Source organism: Rutidosis leptorrhynchoides, chromosome 1 (genome assembly GCF_046630445.1).
Source record: "Rutidosis leptorrhynchoides isolate AG116_Rl617_1_P2 chromosome 1, CSIRO_AGI_Rlap_v1, whole genome shotgun sequence".
Taxonomy (NCBI): Eukaryota; Viridiplantae; Streptophyta; class Magnoliopsida; order Asterales; family Asteraceae; genus Rutidosis; species Rutidosis leptorrhynchoides.
The window spans coordinates 145,112,501-145,132,361 of NC_092333.1; the positions used below are offsets into that span (position 1 = coordinate 145,112,501).

At 32.5% G+C, this 19,861-nt stretch overlaps 3 protein-coding genes across 3 annotated transcripts; all 3 read right to left on the reverse strand.

The window, feature by feature from the left end:
- Positions 1-4,491: 4,491 nt before the first annotated feature.
- LOC139866115 (fra a 1-associated protein-like) lies at positions 4,492-6,675 on the reverse strand. Its single transcript, XM_071854255.1, has 2 exons — positions 6,433-6,675; positions 4,492-5,031 (listed from the first exon to the last, which is right to left on the reverse strand). The coding sequence occupies exons 1-2, from the start codon at positions 6,615-6,617 to the stop codon at positions 4,638-4,640; spliced, it is 579 nt and encodes a 192-aa protein (XP_071710356.1). The 5' UTR covers positions 6,618-6,675; the 3' UTR covers positions 4,492-4,637.
- Positions 6,676-8,890: 2,215 nt separating this feature from the next.
- Positions 8,891-11,440, reverse strand: LOC139866120 (dihydroneopterin aldolase 2-like). The gene is made up of 3 exons (XM_071854257.1): positions 11,276-11,440; positions 9,523-9,724; positions 8,891-9,409 (listed from the first exon to the last, which is right to left on the reverse strand). The coding sequence occupies exons 2-3, from the start codon at positions 9,717-9,719 to the stop codon at positions 9,205-9,207; spliced, it is 402 nt and encodes a 133-aa protein (XP_071710358.1). The 5' UTR covers positions 9,720-9,724; positions 11,276-11,440; the 3' UTR covers positions 8,891-9,204.
- A 2,905-nt stretch (positions 11,441-14,345) lies between these two features.
- LOC139866124 (ubiquitin carboxyl-terminal hydrolase 8-like) lies at positions 14,346-19,604 on the reverse strand. The gene is made up of 12 exons (XM_071854260.1): positions 19,322-19,604; positions 18,976-19,197; positions 18,330-18,456; positions 18,095-18,232; positions 17,677-18,000; positions 17,450-17,590; positions 17,123-17,293; positions 16,762-17,019; positions 16,531-16,676; positions 15,468-16,139; positions 14,760-15,033; positions 14,346-14,616 (listed from the first exon to the last, which is right to left on the reverse strand). Exons 1-12 carry the CDS (start codon positions 19,588-19,590, stop codon positions 14,512-14,514), a joined length of 2,847 nt encoding a protein of 948 aa, XP_071710361.1. The 5' UTR covers positions 19,591-19,604; the 3' UTR covers positions 14,346-14,511.
- Between the last annotated feature and the right edge of the window lie 257 nt (positions 19,605-19,861).

Genomic DNA, 19,861 nt, shown 5'->3' on the forward strand with positions numbered 1-19,861 from the left:
ATTCCTTAATTTTATATTTTATATAATTAATATTAATAAATAATAATAATAATTATATTAATAATATTAATAAATAATAATAATAATAATAATAATAATAATAATAATAATAATTATATTAATAATAAAAATAAATAATAATGATACAAGAATCATATAATGATAATAATTATATATGACAATAATAATATTTTGTATTATTTTCTATTAATAATAACTATAAGAATAATAATGATATTAATAATACAATTAATATTATTAAGGATAATAATAATAATAATAATAATTGAGAATAATATTTATAATATTAAAAAAAAAATTATTCTTTTTAAATCTCATTTTTATATATTATATCTTGAGATTAGTATTAGCTAATTATAATAATGTATTAAATTACATGTATCAAAATCTATATGTAATCATTTTATTAGTGTTAATAATACTGATTTTAATATAAATCTTTATATTAATGAAAGTACTAATATTATAAATATGGGAATTATATTTTATCTCTTAGTAATGTAATATATGATTTAACATATTATTAAGTATGTAGTATTTAATAATATCCATTATGCATAATAACACATATGAATTGTTTAGTACTTATATATCTCATACCTATAATATTAATTAGATATAGCATCCATGTGCATATATATATATATATATATATATATATATATATACATATATATATACATATATATATATATATATATATATATACATATATATATACATATATACATATATATATATATATATATACATATATATATATATATATATATATATATATATATATATATTTTAATAGCAATTTAATTATTCTGTATATTATTTTGTATCACCTTTTACGTATTTAATTCAAATGTTTAAATTATATTATATAATTTCAAACTATTATAATTACTTATATATATATATATATACATATATACATATTTATTTACAAATAATTGTTCGTGAATCGACGAGCATAGTCAAAGGGTATTTGAATACATAAACATAGTTCCAAAATTTACGAGACTCCATATTACAGATTTTGCTTATCGTGTCGGAATCATATAAAGATTAAGTTTAAATTTAGTCAGAAATTCCCGAGTCATTACAGGAGCAAATGAAACTCACATTAGCAGCACATAAAGTTGTTCATCGTAATGTGACCGAAACTCGGAATATTAAATAATCGTAGATCTCAACGTAGGAAAGTACGTAGACGCAACGGAGACGATAATTACCAAATTGACCTCACGAGCATACCCAAGAACATTACCCATCACCTCTATAGCTATAACCCATAATTTCCTTAGCCCTATCCCTCTCTCAAAACGTGTTCTGAATTAATTCGCGTGTACCCATGTCGTAGTATTTTATGTAATATACTACTAATACTATTTTTAATACTACTAATAATAATATTTTAGATTAATAATAATAATCTTTATTAATATTAATAATAATAATAAATAAAATAAATAATTACCTACGGAGTATAATATAGGTAATATAGAGAGAAATGAAGAAATTTAAGAGTGTGCACAGAGTGAACGAGTTCGTTGCTTTATATATATGTGGCCTCACTTTACAAGCCATGCGATCGCATGGTTGTTGTGGGGAGAGCCCATGCGATCGCATGGAGCTCAATTCCAGCTGGTATCCACTCTTTTTTCCATGCCGACACTCCTTTTACCATATATTACATACATGTTACGTGAATTGATATATTAAAATATATATTATATTTAATCTTTAGAATTAATTAAATATTATATTATATTTATGCTCATGGTAAAAATATAATTTTTACAAAAATGACACGGTCGTGGTCTCACGACTCATGTACCACTTTCGGTTTTTCGAGCGCACTTTCGTACGTTTAGAAAACTAGCCTTTTACGTTACGCGATGTGCACCTTTATCAATAATTTGACTTACTCAATAAATTACCTTATAAAAAATGTAACTTATAAAATTGAGCGTTGTGGTCATTTACTTTTATAAATCAGTGACTCGTTGTTTATCAAGCTATATTATTTTAAATCAGGACGTTTTATGACTAAATTAATATATATACATTTTCATTTTAAAATAATATCTTGTACATAAATAACAGAAAATATTTATGTAATGATATATTAAAATTTTCACAACTTAATTGCATTTCAAAGTTCGTTTTAAATTTCGTTTAGAAAATAATATAACACGTATTGTTTATACTTTAAAATTTAATCTGGCGTAATCCATTTATGCGCCAACATTTATCAAACGTCCTAGATGACATATCTAAATATCAATCGAATCACGTGTTACCTAATTTGAAACTATGTATGTATCTTCAATATTTGTAAACACGTTTTAAATACACGTTGTGAGTTATCTACAACCAATATTTCATCTCACATTATTCAATCACAGATATCTTAAATATTCGAGTTCTATTCTATCGTAAAGCGTTTTCGCACATTTGAAGAATAGATTAATCAAGTATTATGAAATTCAATTCTCCACTAACATTTGACTGACACTAGATAAGTGATACTTTGTTCTCATTTGAAAATCACTTTATTATTATTCCGAATACCGTCAAAAAGAAATGATTTGTCAAATCAACGTGGACCTCATAACAGAGACTCGTAATCATAATTCAATGTATCTGATAATTCAACCATATGATATTATCTTTTAATCTCGTCGATAATAACTTTTATTGAAACAGAATACGTTCTTGTAAAGTATTTTATATCTAATACCTTGTTAACGTTTTCAATTACCAAGTATATATTATATATACATATCTATATACACAAAAATGTTCGTGAATCGTCAGGCATGGTCAAAGGGTAATTGATTACATGAATATGGATTTCAAAACTTTTCGAGACTCAACATTACAGAATTTGCTTATCGTGTCGGGAACATATAAAGATTAAAGTTTAAATTTGATCGGAAATTCCCGGGTCATCACAAGATCAAGCAAATCATTCTTCTTAGTCGAAACTTGAGGCTCGTGTGACACAACATCACTTTTCAATGATTTCGAACACTCGTCAGTTCCCATCTTATTTTGATCACCACCTGCGTTACCCACTGACACAATATTATCATCGCTAGGGTTTTTATTGGGCATGGGTCTCACAGGATCAGACAGCTGATCGTCATTGGATTCCGAAGAAGATTCATCCTGATCATCCATGTCTCGTGTTGTATCAACCGACTCTCCACCGATCTTTCGATTGCGTAAAACCCTAGTTGTAGTAGTCGCCGTAGAGGGAATATTTTTCTTCTTTTTTCCTCAAGAATTCTTTCCCATGATGGAAAAGACACGCTTGCACAACCAGATTAAGCGCTGTCAGAGAAAGTTTAATATTACGGCGTCGGAAAATTTTGAGTTTAAGAGGGAATAGCTTCCGGAGCAGCTAGGGTTTGGAAGGTATATTATATTCGAGACAACTTCTAGTAAGATGTTTTTTAGTTTTTTCATTTATTTTGTAACTAAATAAATGTAACCCAATCATTTTAATGGAACTTAGAACATTTTTAATTGTGTCTATGATATCACTGGAGTTTTGACATTTTTAACCGTTGTGTAAGGTTTTTTTTTTTTTTTTTGTCAAATATTGGGTAGGATGATGGTAAAATCTTAATAGAAATTGGATGGAAAAAAATAAATTATAATAAAAATATATATATTTATTAAAGGAAGTGACTGAATCTTTTTTTTATCAGATGTCTAACTGACGTCGTGGGCTAACGAAACTGACGCCCCGTTATAAGCCATCAATTTTCGTCAGTTTTGCCACATAATCTGACCGGATGAAATCGGACACACCGTTAAAACTGGTCTTATATGTTACAAAAATAAATTCACGAACAAAGAAATCTTAAAATCATATCGATATCACGTTACTATCATTTATGGCATCAATTGGAAAGGTAAAATTGGCAAAATGCAACTAATGTGCACCCCGTCATAGGTCACTTCATCACTTGTATACTTTGAAAGTCATGATCAACCACTTAAAACTAATACCATTGACTTTTGACCTTGACTTTCGATTTGTATCGACACAAAAATTTCCCCTAGTGCTTTATGCTCATCATCTAGTATCTTGAACCATAAGACAGGAACTGCTAAGAATAAAGACATTGCAGTTAGATCCCATCCTTAACTTTCATATGAGTTCTAGACCAAACCTAGCAACAAAAAAGGGCGTTCAAACCCCAAACGCAGATACATGATTGAATCGAAAGTCTGGTTAGGACCTGGTTTGATGCATGATCAAACAAAAACCACAGTTATAGGATCATTTAGATCCAAGCGTCCAGACCAAGTACTCGAAATTACATGCAACTTTCAGCTTTCATATATGGTTTAGAAGTAAAGATTTATTGTAATTGTGTATAGTGTATGATGTAATTACTAATCAAAACTATCTTCTACTATAAACACACAGCCATATTTCAAAAACTGATAAAAACATAACTCTTCAAAACTGAAAGTATCATAATGCTGTTAAGAGAAATTAAAACTTCCAACGCGTACGTTTCATATAAGTACATAAAGTTTGAATTTATTCCAAAACTGGACAAACAAGCATCATCATGATTGTAATATAAAAGACCATCAACACTTCAAACCTCCCTAGCCAAACCTGAAATATCAACATGTCCATCACGAGCTTCGGGTTTTGTAGAAGGTTCAATGGGTACACTCCGTTTTGAAGAAGGTTTGGTATCATCATTTAAACGAGGAGACCCAAAGATGGTGAAGTTAGAATCTTGTCCATCGTATGAATGAGGAGACCCAAACATACCAAATAACCCTTTTGTCATGTCTTCAGCAGCCTCAAAAAAACGTTCCATGTTGCCAAACAAATTACGCTCGATTGCTTCCATATCACTGCGTAGTCCAGGGAAGTTGAACGGCGCAAGCTCAGATGATTGCGTTGAGAAAGAAGCATTTTTCATCTCGTTTGTTACGTCTTCTTCTGTGTATTCTTTGTTAGACTGCACTACCTCAGGTGGCCTGCGCAGATAGAAAATGTGTTAAATGAGCAACTTAAAAAGACTAACTCACCTTCAATTATGCGAAATCCACAAAATTACCAATTTTTGTTCTAACGTAGTAACACTATTAAGCTATACAACTAGACCAACCAAATATATAATTATATAAATTCCTATGAGGAGGTCTCGTATGCCAATGCCAACCTATTATACCATCCCTAGCAACGGTAATCGTTTTTCGTAGCTATAACTACTTGTTATTTTTTAGTAACAGCAATACATTGAACTATCATTCCAACTTTATAGCATACGGACCACTGACTATATAATACGGAGTACTAATCTAGCTTTATTGCACTACACTTAACAAAAAATATCCTAAGTACATAAGTAGCTAACTCACACCATGCATTCTCAAGTTTTTTTAGAAAAGAAAGGAATGAAAGGTATGAAAATGTTAAATAGTAATTTGTTATGAGTACTTTACGTCCAAAATTGGGAGGATTGGTGAAGAAACTATCTATATGTGACTCATTTATTCATGATGATATTGTAACGTAGAGTCTGTTTACTTTCCACTTAATGATCAGTTTGTTTCTGTACAGCTCTTAATTCAATAAGTAAAATTATTATTTATTTATTACTTAATCTGTGTTTGGTCTGTTTAAAATTGGGAGAATTGGTGAAGAAATTACTATATGTGACTCATTTATTCATGATGATATTGTAACATAGAGTTTACTTTCCACTTAATGATGTGTTTGTTGTTTTTGTACAGCTCTTAATTCAATATGTAAAATTATTGTTTCTTTACCACTTAATCTGAATCTGAAGTTTGGTCTGTTTCTAGGAGACATAGAATCAGATACATCTTCTCATTAAGAGACAAATGGTAACATAAGCAAATTCAGAAAGAAAAAAAGTAAACATCCCCGTAGTGTCTTTTTTCTAATAAACCGTTTAAATTGCTAATAAATATCACTGTACTAGAATGTATTGTACTACCTATATGGATATAATTTAAACCATTTATTTTTGTTTATTTTTCTTTCTTATCTAATTGAAAAAATAGAAAATAAGTAGACATTTCTCCTTTTTAACAATTTCTATTCCTATCTTATACTATCCATACAACTCCAGAATATATAAAAAAAAAAAATGAGAATAAAGTATAAAGAATATCATGCCTCTAATTAAACCATATCACAAACCTTAAACTTCTAATTAATCATATATCGTATATTAAAATTATAAATAGAAACCCTAACCCTAACCCTAACCCTAACCCTAACTCTAACCCTAACCCTAACCCTAACGTTAAGCAAACAAAATAAGGAATCCAGTGCTTAAATACATCAATAAATACATCAATAAAGAGACTGAAATCTATAATCGAAACTCAAATCGTAACAAAATTTACCTTCCGACGCAATCTTTTAGAAGTTGTTCAGTTTTTTCGCATTTTTTGATGAATTTACCAGGTTCAACTTCTTCAGTTGTGCACTGCGAAGATATAATCTTCCTGGTGGAGCATACAGATTCAGATCTAGGGTTTATTTCGCCGGACGTATGATCATCGTCATCATCTTTCCATACCCAACCCATGGTTATTGTTATTTTGTTTTGGTTTTGCCTCTCGCGCTCTCTGGAAACAGACTTTATAACCACCTATGGAGCACCTTTCTCTTTATATAATGTGATTTATCAATTTATATTTGATAATGTTTAATAAAAAATAAATAAAAATGGGTATCGGTACAAAGTATAGTAAGCTTCAAGAAAAAGTTAATGATATTTGTTTAACCTCAGTTATTACTATTTACATTTAATTATTATTATTTATTATTTATTATTTACAATAATTCAAAATAACTCTATATAACGATAATTTTGGCATAGAATCCTTGAATTTGCCAACCACACATTCGTTAGAAAGAAACTACTCGCATCATCGCGCAAAGTGTTCCAAAATGTTTTAGCTTAACTGCTTGGCTAGCACGGATTGAAGGATACCAGAGGCACAACCTTGGAGAAAACTCCCCCCAAGATTTGAACTCGCGCCTATTTTTTTCAAGGATACGGACCCAGAACAAACTGATGCTTATTACCACTCATTCAATAGTTCGGTGGTAAAATAACTTTCTTATCATTGCCACGTCATATATCTCATGACTTCAAAGTCAGAGTAGCAACTCGATACCGTCAAGTTAATTAACCTCTGTAACTTCTGAATTAATGATCAATGATAATACATAAAATAGAAATAAAATTAAATCATATATATAATTCATACATAAACGACCGTCTTTCACCCTCAACTAGATGCAACCTGCAAGTTTTCTATATATAATTCATAAAGGGAATGCTACTTTGAGATATCTATCCCCTTAAGATGGATTGTGCTTTACATGTGTTTTCATTCATATAATTTTACTTTATTAAATGTTGCTCGTATATAACAAAAAACAAAAATGTATAGAATTAAAATTGAAAACAAAATATTTAAAAAGTCCGTATTATTTTATTTGTAGCATGCCAATTTTTTTAATAATGTAGCGAGACACGCCATATTCCGTGATATATGATATAACACCAAATTAACATTTTTTTTTAACGGCAAGTTTTGCATCAGTGTATCATTTATCTCAACGACACTTATCATTTGCACACACACGCGCGCGTTCGGGAGGAAACCCGGATCGCATTACAAGAACCGATCCTTTAACCATCCTGAAGGGCAGGCGAACCGAGTTTGAATCCTGAATGGATTCGGGAGAAAACCCCATGAGTTCAATCTGGATATTCATATTTCAGGCAGATTAATTAATAGGATGGACAGAGCGAGACTCGAACCCATGACCTAACTCTCAGCCCCAACACACAAGGTGAAGGGGATGCCGTTGAAGTCGCCCAAATATCATTAACTTTATTATCAAAGTGTCATTGACCGAACGGTATTGAGGTGGCATGCTGAGGAGGTCATGGGTTATAAATTATGTATATATTTGTATAAAAAATTGTGTTAGGGTCAGGGGCGGACCTATCAAGGGTCAGGGTGGGGCACTCGCCCCCAGTAGATTTGCAATTTTTAGTGTAAATTTTTTCGGTTTATCGATTTTGCCCCCGGTGGATTTTTTTTTTTTTGCCCCAAACTCTTCATATTTTGTCCCAAAACCTTCATATTTTGTCTCAAAAACTTCATATTTTGTCCCAAAAACTTTGTATTTTGCCCAAAAATCTCTATATTTTGCCCAAAAATCTCTATATTTTGCTCAAAAAACTCTATATTTTGCCCCAAAACTTTCATATTTTGTCAAAAAAAACTCTACGTTTTAGAAAAAAATTTCGGCCCCGGTGAAAAAATTCCCCGGATCCGCCACCGGTTAGGGTGCGTGTTGGGTGTGTGTTTGATTTTTTTTAAAAAATTCATTAACCTTTATAGAACATCTGTATTATTGTTTCAACTTTACAGTGTTGAACACGGAAAGATCCATTATATTATATTATATCCCTTTTCATTACATAAATTTATTGATATTTAGGAGTTATGTTATTATATTATATCCCTTTTCATTACATAAATTTATTGATATTTAGGAGTTATGTTATTACCTAGTTTATCCGTTTGTTAACTTGTTAAGCATTATTTTATTTTCATAATCAGTTAGTTTCGTCATGTTGTCTGTATTTTGATTTAGGCTAGTTTATCTGTGCCATTTGTTATGGCTTTGTTTGGATATTCTTTTTTTTTTTTATAGGTTGTACTTGTTGATTTTCGAATCGGTTATATATTAAGAAGTAATTTAAAAACAAAGAAGGTATCGTAACATTTCCATAACCGGTGGAACAAATAAATTGCTTTTGAATTCTATGATCAATACACATTATCATACAACGTTTACATGAACCAAATCAACCAGAACTTTCCTTTTTCGGCATGGATAGATACATACTCCACCTGAACTAGATTTCTCAAAAAGCAATACTCAAAACACAAATTTCTTATGATCGAAAACTAAGTTCAGTCAATACTCGATACATATTAACCCAATGAACAAAACATTCGCATCAAAATTTGTTCAGCGTGACAATGCAAGACAAAATTAGATAAAAACAAGCTTTAACATAATAATCGGTAGCATAATGCCATCTGACATAAGGTTTGCACAGCAAGACCTAATGTAAAACACTCTTAAACAGGCATATCAGTGCTTCTATATCTAATGATCTCCACACCTAAATAGTCCAGGGGACCAGGAACCGCAACATGAGGCTTTCCAACTACCACACGGACAGCAGTTATCTGTGAATGATTGTTCAAAGTAGTTGTTGCAATAAGTTGAGCAACTGATTCTAATAAGTTTTGGGAAGGACCCTCTACAATTGTTCTCACAATGCTGTTACATTCAACACGAAAATATAAATGAGAAGGGAAATTATATAATCAGCTGAATAGTGAAAAAAGGTAGGAAAATCATAAATATCTTAACGATATAAAGGTAACTGTTACCGATAGATGTCGGTGTAACTGACTGTATCAGACATGTTGTCAGACAGACCAGGAGTTCGAAGATCCATCCATGCATCTACGTCTATTAAAAATTTCTGACCGAGTTTCTTTTCTTCCTGCTTCACTCCATGATAACCATGGAACATTAGGCCTCGAAGTATCAGTTTGTCTCCTAATTTCCCCACTTCTGATGTCATTGCTCCTGAGTTTAAAATAGTGCTTTTCCGAATTAATATTCCATAGCATTATTATCGTCTTATTATTAAGTTCTTTGGTCATGAGGAACATTGGATGATATAAATAGGCATATTCTAAAAGTTCTAACTAAAAGAAGGAAAAACAAGAACGCAACTCCATGACAGAAAGATAACTTACTGCAGTTTCAAATACAAAAAACTTATATTTATAATTTAATTGTTACATCAAAGTTGAACTCAGATATTATTATCAACTTAAACTTAGCAACAAACTCCGTGCAGCCTTGCCCAATAACCATCAGCTTAAAAATTTGAGGACTGTACCAAGACTATGGTGCTAGTATTTATTTTCTTAAATTAGTTTCAACACAATAAATATACTTGCATGAGAAGATAACAAAAAGTGGTGAAGAAGCATATCAACAGGAGCAATCATTTGGAGCTTAACAAACAGACAACTGGAGACGGACTTACGACATGTGCACTAAATTTAAGCTTATATGACCCATATTTTTTTAACTTTGTAATTGGAGTTAAAAAAGATTCATAACCAAATCTTTTCGAGGCAGGTTTACCTGTTCACGTTACCTATTTTTTCGAACTTCGTAAATTCAAGTGAGAAAATTCATACATAGCAAAAAAAAAAACGTTTGGATAAAGTTTTCCATTCTCTGGTTACCTGGGGAGGGGAAATATTTTTACTTGGATGTACGCGGTCTAACCGATATATCATATGACTGTTTCGACCCTTTCCGTGGCCACCTCAAGATGTGTTGTTAGTGAGGCTTAAAACATGAGACCTCTTGTAAAGATATCAGGACGTCAAGTACTGGGCCATTTTGTGAATAGCTCGACAACCAAAATAATGAAGATATAAAGACTCGTGCTAAATGTGTGTGCATAGTTGATAGTTCTACCCCCATACTGCAAATTATACTATAATAGTACAAAGTACTACGTATCAAATGTCTAACTTGAGCACATCATAAATAACAAACTATATCATCCAAACAACATGTCAAAAATATACTTCATACAAATTAATTATAACAAATATGATTAGCTTGAAACCAATAGCACAACTGCAAAAGGAACATCCAAATAAAGAGACTTGGTTGTAGACATGCTTTATTTTTACTGTATCTATTATCCAATCATTGTGATAACATGTAAGCACATATTAACAATACAAGCTACACAAATCATGATACTATGAACATCATATACCACTAGTAAAAAACGCATTGATACACAAAATTACCAACAAAAAGGTATGGATTCAGCTCCTTTTAGGTGAATAATACCATATTATAATCTAAGATTAACTGTCGCAGTGCATTTGTAGAGTTACTTTCATTAGGTCATTTCATCGAACACTTGGTGTTCTTTAAATAAGGGTCATTCACATCTTATGTTTTACCTAGTTTATGCAAGTAATTGATACTCCATGTTGTAAACCCATTCGAGAACAAAAAACTGACGAGCAACACCCCAACAAAGACAAAGAAATTTTCATTTAATTATTATGATAACAACAAGTAGAAGAAGGAACATACCAGTAGAGGAAAAGAAGAAATAATAGGAGCTTGAACAAGTGATGATAAATTTAATAATAGGAGCTTGAAGTTAAAAGTTGGAAGAGTGGAGGAAGCAAACTCTTTAGTGGATTGCCATTTCCGATTTATTTAGTTTTGTTTATTTATGAAACCTCTGAATTCACATTAAAATTCAAGCTGATTTTAAATCCGCTATAAATCGTGTTTTGAATAGACATGTTTCAAGAGATTTAATCAGCGAAGCTAATCCTAGGTCTAGGTCAAGAAAAAAGGTGAATAAGTCTTTCACTTCGGGTACTTATAAACATTGATGACTTGGATTACGGGGACGCAATTCAAAACTTGTTTTGTGGGTCTCAAGATGGTAGAGACAGTGGTTCATCGAAAATCTGGAATGGAAAAATGTCTGTGGAGGCTTTCGCAGCATTCGATGAAATGATGACACGTTTGGCCGAGGAGAGCGAACCGGGAGATGGATCCGCCAATGTGTTATCTTATAAGATAGAGAATCGGTATGGGAAGAACATTTTGAAAGAGACGGTTAATGGCAAGTTGAAAAGGGCGGGACCTAGAGGTTGATTTCACTTGGTTCGTTAGGTTTGGATAGTGTTTTTATCTTGTAGTATTCGTTTTAGTTTTGGTTAGTTTGTAAGGTTTTTCTTGTTAGGGGAGGCTCGTTTATAAATAGTTTTCGTTAGTTGGTTGATTTCTATGTGGCGAGCTTCCCCGCTTTCCCCCGTTTATTTGTATTCTTTGTTGATGGCGTTTTCTTTTGGAAAACAACCTCGTTTCTATATGAGTTTTGTTTTTTCGCCAAAAAAAAAAAAAAAAAAAAAAATCAACTATAAATACCAATAAAAAGTAGCTTAGTTATCTAGGCATTGTTTTGTTTTATTAGATATGTTGTTTTTTTTGTTAGTTTCGTGTTTGGCTTGTTTGTTTCTCGTGTAGGTTGTTTAGTTGCTTTGTGATTGTCTTTCTTTGATTGCGGGTTTCTCTTTGTGACCGGGTTAGATCAAGACTCGGGTTTAGATAGCTTATTCTCGATATTTAGCGTTAGAGTTCGTTTTTTTACTTCCGAGCCTTGTGGTTATCTTTCGCTCCGATTGTATCTCTGTTTGTTTTTTCATCTTTGATGAAAAAACTTCATTTTAATGTTATCGTTTTTTCACAAAAAAATAACTACGGTAATAATCTTGAACATTAGACATATAAATTTATATTTACTTAGGTTACTACCAAACGTACTTCCTCCCTATCATTAACTGTCACATCAAAGCCACATCATCATTTCTTCACCAAGACTAACACAAGACTAAACACTCTCAATAATGACATACTTCCTCACATTTTTTTAACTATATTTTTTTATTTAATTAAACAAGCTACAATCATTTAAGCTACGCATACAACTTGTTTATTCAATTAATCCGTGTTGAGTTATGCTTTGTGAAGACAAATAGGAAGACTAAAGGATGAGGGCTAATCCCATCCAAGCCCTCCTGGACTGAAGTAGGGCGGTGAGTGCGATGTATGAGTTAGGATGAACTGATGAAACGTTATCCTGATATTGATGTTCATTCTTAAGGCCAAGAACGTTTTCAGAGAGAGGCAATTGATACGATCCCAAATATTCTCATTCAATTCACTGGCCATTTCAACCAACTCCACAAGCTACTAACGTGTTGCAACCTAATAAACCAGAATGTAGTTTGTTACAACCGATTTGCTTCAAGTAGTGATTAATAAAAATTAACAATTCAACTTTCCTTGATGTAATCTTCTTTCTCAAACTATGTAACAATTCCTTATCAATACAGTACAATTGCACGATTAATTCCAAAGCTTTTTCTTCTTAATTGAGTTAGTCGTTTGTTTTATGAGCTTTCGGGTTGAGAGTTAAACTTGGTTAGTCGTTAGTTTAACTCCGATCAATTCGATCCATGTTAAACGTAACAGAAGGCATGGAAGGGTGTAAATTGCTCAATGCTTTCCTTTTCTTATTTCTTTAAAAAGAGATGATACAAAGTAAAAGAGAGATCTCACGGTCTACATTGTATCAGTTGTACTCTACTTAGATTTTCGGATCTATCCATTTTAATTTTCTGTTTTTAAAAAGAAAAGAAAATCAATAAACCAAAGCTTATTTTGACAGACAACCCTTACCATTTTTATTGGCAAAAAAACGAATATTCATATAGAAAAAAAGGTCGTTCACCCGGTACCAGGTCTCGCGCTCGAGAAGCTTGATTACCAGAGGTTTTACCTTCTATGGGGGAGCCAATGTGCTCGTTCATAGAAGGGTTTCCTCGCTTACAAAAAAAAAAAGGTCGTTTTCCAAAGAAAAATGCCATCAACAAGAAAAACAAAAAAGACGGGAGAAACGGGAAAGCTCGAACCTAGAAAGCAACTATCTATAAACGAGCCTCCCTAACAGCCCGAAAAACCAAAAAGACAAACTAATCAAATAAAACCGAATACAACACGAAAAAAGGAATGACACCAAACTAACAAACAAGACGAACCCGACCACTCAACCCTTACCTGAAATCCAATGCGACCCTTCCCTAAACACTGCACCTCTGCAATGTCCAACCATTTCTTGTGAAATCGTAGGGAGTTAAGATTAAAACCCACAAAAGCTCTTACTTTCATGATGAGATTATGTTAAACACCGGGCTAGATCCACAATTGTAGACGGAAGATTATGTTAAACACCCCAATTTGATGGGATTCATGTAGTGCCTTAGATAACTTTTTCCATTCCTAATAACCCACCCATAAACAAATATACAATAACACTTTCGAACCTATTCCACATTCCAAAACCTATCAAACAACACACCTGCTTAAGAAGAAACAAATAAGAACACAATACTTGGTCAAAAAGCAAGCAAGGCTTGTCAACTCAAGACTATGAAATGATGTCTAAAAGCTGAAACTATTAGTCAAAGAAACTAAGATTTGAGGTGGCCAATGACAAAACTTTAGTTTAATCAAACCACATGTACAGCACAGGCCACCCTAACTGTTATAAAAAAAAAAAAAAAAAAAAAAAAAAACTATTTCTATCAGATGTAATGTCTAATAGCGAGCAAGTCTACACAAGTAAAGCCCGCTAATTAAAGACTTTTCCTTTTTTAACCTTTAAATCATTGGGCCATATAAGTTAGGAGACTGTACTACACAAATTTCTTCAACTAACAGCTGCACATTGATGTATGTATGTATGTATCTCAAATTCTCTTGTAAAATAAAACATAAGCTGCAGATGTCTTGATTTGGTCTTCACTAATAGGGAAAACCTGGCTGTCATTAAACTCATACCACTGCTCACCACACTGCATCAACAAATACACATGCTAATGACTCCATATAGCATAAACAAGACTTTTAATTATACCTAGATGTGGTGAATTGGGTAGGCGACGTAACAGGTCAACATGGGTTTAAAGACATATAGATGACTGAAACTGCTACTTACTTGAGCAAAAGCAGTGTAGTGGCCACCACCCAATCCGCCATAATGATTACTGACCGCATACAGCTTGTAGCAGAACGATGGCTCGCAATTCTTATGAACAGTGAAATTTGAAAGGTCAAAGCCATCAATAGGAAAGTCAACAAAAGTTTCCAATTTGTCTGAGAGAAACTCATTGTATGAAAATCTCTTCAGATGAACAATCAGAATCTCGGGTAATCTCCAAAGATCCAACTTTTTGCTAGCTTGACGATGTATTTCACATTTAGGACAATACCTGAATATATTAAGCATTAATTCATCATAAGTCAATATCCACAAGAAGGATAAGTGGCAAAATGGGTGGGTCAGGTAACGGGTCTCACAGTTTTGGATCAAATGTGTTTCTGGTAGCGTCAAAAATGGATGGATTAAAGCATGTTTAGTGAACTACCAAACGATTTTGATCCAATTTCTTAACTAATAGTCAATGATTCAAATATAAGTTCATAAACGCTGTTATGATAATAATAGTTTAATTTTGTGAAATAGTAAAATTAGAATGCCAAAACAATTCAAACAACTTTTACCCAATTTGACCGGTATCCCTTTTTATCTTATTCATTATTTGAGCCACCAGTATAACCAAAACAAAAATTGGCCCAGTCGTAAACACATGTGTCAAAATAGCCACCTTCGGGTTTATAGCAACATGAAAGTAGCATGACGTACCACATGTCTTCGGGCCCCAACGGTTCTTCCTTCAAGAAAGCTTCAAGACATTTGTATAATGATACCGATTCTGGAGGCTTATTTGTAAATAACGGAAGCTCACCAGTTCCAGGTAAACGGCTAAGAATTGTAGTATCGTATCGTTTCATCATTTCATCGGACCAAGTAACAAGCACGTATATTTCATGTGATGACGGGATTAAAATTGGTTCATCCATCACGATCTTGGATCCTTCTGACCAAAGGCCATAACGTTCATAACGAAATTCAAAGTTTTCATTTACTTTACTGTCTGAAACATCACTGTTTGACATTTTATCAACTTTATCATCCATATCAGAGGTATCAATAATTGCCAGCTCATCTACTTTATCATCTATTTTAGTATTTGAGGCATCAATTATTGCCATGTCATCAACTTCTTCATCAATATTGATGTTTGAGTCAATATTAATTGTGAAGTCATCAACTTTATCATCCATGTGATCATCTTGATTGACAATTTCTATAAGATCGTCGAAAGCGTCTGCAGAAAATTCTTCCGGATTAAGAAACGGTTGGAGTAATTTGAGAAATGTTTTATGTATCTCAAAACCGTCGCTACAATCAGGAATCTTGGCTACTAAAGGAATCCCAAACTTCTTCAAATGTGGAAACCCTAGACTAGTTAATCTGAATCCCAGTAAACCGCAGTAAGTAGATGCTATAACCAAATTTAAACTAAAACATTGAAAATTTTGACCTAATATCACATTAACTAAAACTGATGTTATATACGTATTTACACATAGTAAAAGGCTCAATAAATTTCTATATGTAATAGTAAAGTGTTTAGTTAGGTCTTAATTACATGATAGAACAGATTTATCTTTGTTTAACAGTTTATATTAATGCAGATTTATATTATAGCATACAAAGCAATATAGTTGAATACTTATATTGTCATTTCATTCGTGTAGGTAGGTCAACCAAATATGCAGATGCAACATTTTATTACCTTCTATCTAATCGGACCCATATAATAGATTAGAAAAATCGATACAATAAAGAAATAAATGCTTACACTTCAGAAATATGTGTAAACACAACCAAGGGCAATGAATCCTCATCCTTAAGTAGCTTGTAAGCAACAAGCAGATCATCATCCCTAACCAACTCTATAGAGTCGTCTAATTTATCCAAGAAATGAAGTATGTGGTAGTTGTATATCTGCGCACAAATGTACACAAAATAACATAAACTTTTGTATATAAAGAAACACCCAAAAGCTCAAAGAAGGTTTCTTGGCACGTACCTCAGCCACCAATAAAGTTTCATTGCTCCCCAAAGAACAAGCAGTGCTCAAAGCCTCAATAAGATCCTTAAACTTTCCAATTTTGGGGACAGTTACGGTAACTGGAATTGGCAAAGTTGACCCGTCAGTGCTCAAAACGGTCAGTGTCATAGTTCTCATTGTTGGTGAAGGCAAGGGCAAAGAAAGATATAAGAATGGATCAAATGTAACAGAATGCTTCTTGCAAACAGGACATATCAATGTTGACCGATATTGCCCCTACACCAAGTGTAAAATAATATGTTATTGCGGGTCAAACTACATAATATGATAAAAATCAGAGAATGATTAATCAAGATAACGAAAATATTATTCAACTGACCTGGCACATGTCGACTATTATGGAGTCATTGCGAGCTAAATGGTTCCGCCAGTGTTCATCCGCTACTTCTTTGTCCGAAACTCCATCGACATACTTTATCTCATTATAAGGTTTGGTTTTAACACGATTTAAATCTTCATGCAGTCCATCCAGTAGAAAAGCAAGAAACTCCTATATTAAATGTAAAGGGTTGGAAATGAGATGAAAATTATCATATTAAATTTATTAATTAAGAAAGATTAACTAGAATATTATTGTATTTTGTATTTTTAAAAGAAAGAAAAAAAGGAAAAAAAAAAAAAAAAAAAAAACTTGAAAATCACCAACTTGGGAATCATGCTGATTGAAGCCACTAAATTGGGGAGCGAAACCACCTAACCTTGACTTGAATGCTCGTGGCGCCACTGAGGTAGCTCGGGGTGTCCATAGCTGCCTTATCAAGTCTCCAAATGCGAGAGCAAGTTTGCCCTGGTCAACATGTTCAAAAAGGTAAATTTATTAATATGTATCAATACATAAGATTCAAGTTTTAAGAGCAATTACAAACTACATACATTCTTGCCCAAGGGGTTTTCAAAGTTTAGATCTTTTCTGAAATCACCAAGAAAATAATCAACAAAATGTGGGGTATGCGCCAAGCACTGAATAGCGCTATTCATGTAACACGTGTTTCCAAGATTGTACAATCCGGTCAAACCCAAGTTATAAGCTTCATTATATCTATTATCAAGTAGTGGATGGTGAAATTTAACATGTGAGTTGACTTTATCAGTGTGTCCATTCGCCTTCACTGAACTATTCAAGTCTTCAATTGGCATCTCATTTGCTTGTTGCATAACATCAAAATATAATCCATAAACTTGCAATTTCAAGAAAATCTGGAGTTACATAAATTAGGGAAGTTAGTATCTGAGAATAAATAAAATTAACTATAAAAAACATTCCAAATAAAGTAACCACCTCTTCATTTACCTGTTCGGGTTTATCAAAAAGTATACTTCTCCCTTGAAGATAAAAATTAGTTATTTGCCCGGAAAAATCCCAAATCTTCAAGGTAGATACGACACAGAATATTTGGCAGGATTTATTAAATGCTCCCATTTCATTACCCTGTACAAGAAACATACATATATAAAAAAATAAGCAAACAATATAACACATTAGCAGTCATATGCAAATCCATAATAACGAAAAACTAGTTATATACCTTTTGGCTAATTCTGACAATCAATGAATTTGTTCCTGAAATTGAAAGCTTGACTTGCAAGGTAAACAAGTCTACCTTGTTGTCTTCTGTAGATACAAAGTGGCCAACATTTTTCATATCGTAGTGCCTGCAGGAAGAACGCGTAGTTGAAGGCAGTTATAAAGATTGTGAGATGTGAAAATGAATCTAAACTCATTTCTTGTTTCTGAATTGGAGATATATATATATATATATATATATATATATATATAGATATTATAATAAGATTATCGGTATCTTTCTACTTTGTGATATAATCTTTTGTGAACTGTTTATTCTTTTACCGGACTATATGATATTAAATGTAGCAAGTATTATGTGGATAATGATGATACAAAAGAGTGTAAAGGCTGAACGGTCATTCCTGACCCGGCAAAGATGGATACAGAATGCACAATATAATATAAGCATCCTCTGAAGATTGTAATAAAATCTAGCTGCTAAGTTAAGTGAATGATCTTTCTTTACTAACATTATAATCTTGCAGTTATATTTATATCATAATAGCATGCCCCAAGGTAGTTAGGACGAATATAATACGGAGTATTATCTACAAGCAAATAAAAAACCTAGTTATGTATGTGAAAGGAAGCAACCATATTCTGACCATTTAAGAGACCGATAAAACATCCATTCTGAAATCAGAGCATACTCTCGTCCCGAAACCCCTAATTCCTCCTCCACATTCTCACAATCATCACCATCATCTCCACTTGTTCTCATTTCCAAAACAATCTCCTGTTCAAACTCGTCCAAAAAACCTGCATTCGCATCGTATAAAACGCCATCAATTCCACTAAACAACGCTTCACGTGCCTCATTCCACCACCTGCATATCCAAAACACCAATCCATACACACCTAATAAACAACCAATGCTTCATCTAATAAAAAAAAAAAAAAAAAACCCCTAAATTACATTCAGTTAATCAAATTAAAAATCGAACATTTGACCTGTGATCAACAATGTAAAGCCGCTCATTGTCTAAATCAGATAGACTGTGAATTGACCGGAAGTTATTGTTTCCGAACAATGAGCCGCTAGCTCCGTCGTCATAGGTGCTGTCATCTGAGGAGGAGAAGAAGAGTGAATCCATTTGGAGAAAATTTAGGGTTTTGGAAATTAAATGGCGAATATTGGGGATGAATTTTAAAGACAGGAAGTTGAAAATGAGAGTGAAAATGAAGAATTGAGTGAGTCGATTTTTGAGACCATGGTTCATGAATAGTAACAACAACACAATGGTAAATAAAATGATTCTGATAAATACTGTATAGATAACTGATGATGATGGTGATGATGATGGTGTGAAGAAATTTAATAAATTAATTTTTTGATTTTGATAGTGAGGAAATGGAAGACTCCTGCTGATTTTGAATTCAGTGTCTGTTTGACTTGAAATTGTGTTTTTCTGGGTAAACATTTACACATTTACTACCAAAAAACACTTTATTTAATTATTATTTATTATTATAATTATTGGTTAATCTTTT

What these genes read in the sequence shown, in the direction of transcription:
- LOC139866115 (XM_071854255.1), bottom strand. Translation starts at nt 6,617, where the DNA reads ATGGGTTGGGTATGGAAAGATGATGACGATGATCATACGTCCGGCGAA. An exon ending in CTAAAAGATTGCGTCGGAAG is followed by an intron (nt 5,032 to 6,432) that starts GTAAATTTTGTT and finishes CTATCTGCGCAG; the next exon opens with GCCACCTGAGGTAGTGCAGT.
- LOC139866120 (XM_071854257.1), bottom strand. Translation starts at nt 9,719, where the DNA reads ATGACATCAGAAGTGGGGAAATTAGGAGACAAACTGATACTTCGAGGC. An exon ending in AGTTACACCGACATCTATCG is followed by an intron (nt 9,410 to 9,522) that starts GTAACAGTTACC and finishes TGAATGTAACAG; the next exon opens with CATTGTGAGAACAATTGTAG.
- LOC139866124 (XM_071854260.1), bottom strand. Translation starts at nt 19,590, where the DNA reads ATGAACCATGGTCTCAAAAATCGACTCACTCAATTCTTCATTTTCACT. An exon ending in TTGTCAGAATTAGCCAAAAG is followed by an intron (nt 18,233 to 18,329) that starts GTATATAACTAG and finishes TTTCTTGTACAG; the next exon opens with GGTAATGAAATGGGAGCATT. An exon ending in TTGGGGCCCGAAGACATGTG is followed by an intron (nt 15,034 to 15,467) that starts GTACGTCATGCT and finishes TAATATATTCAG; the next exon opens with GTATTGTCCTAAATGTGAAA.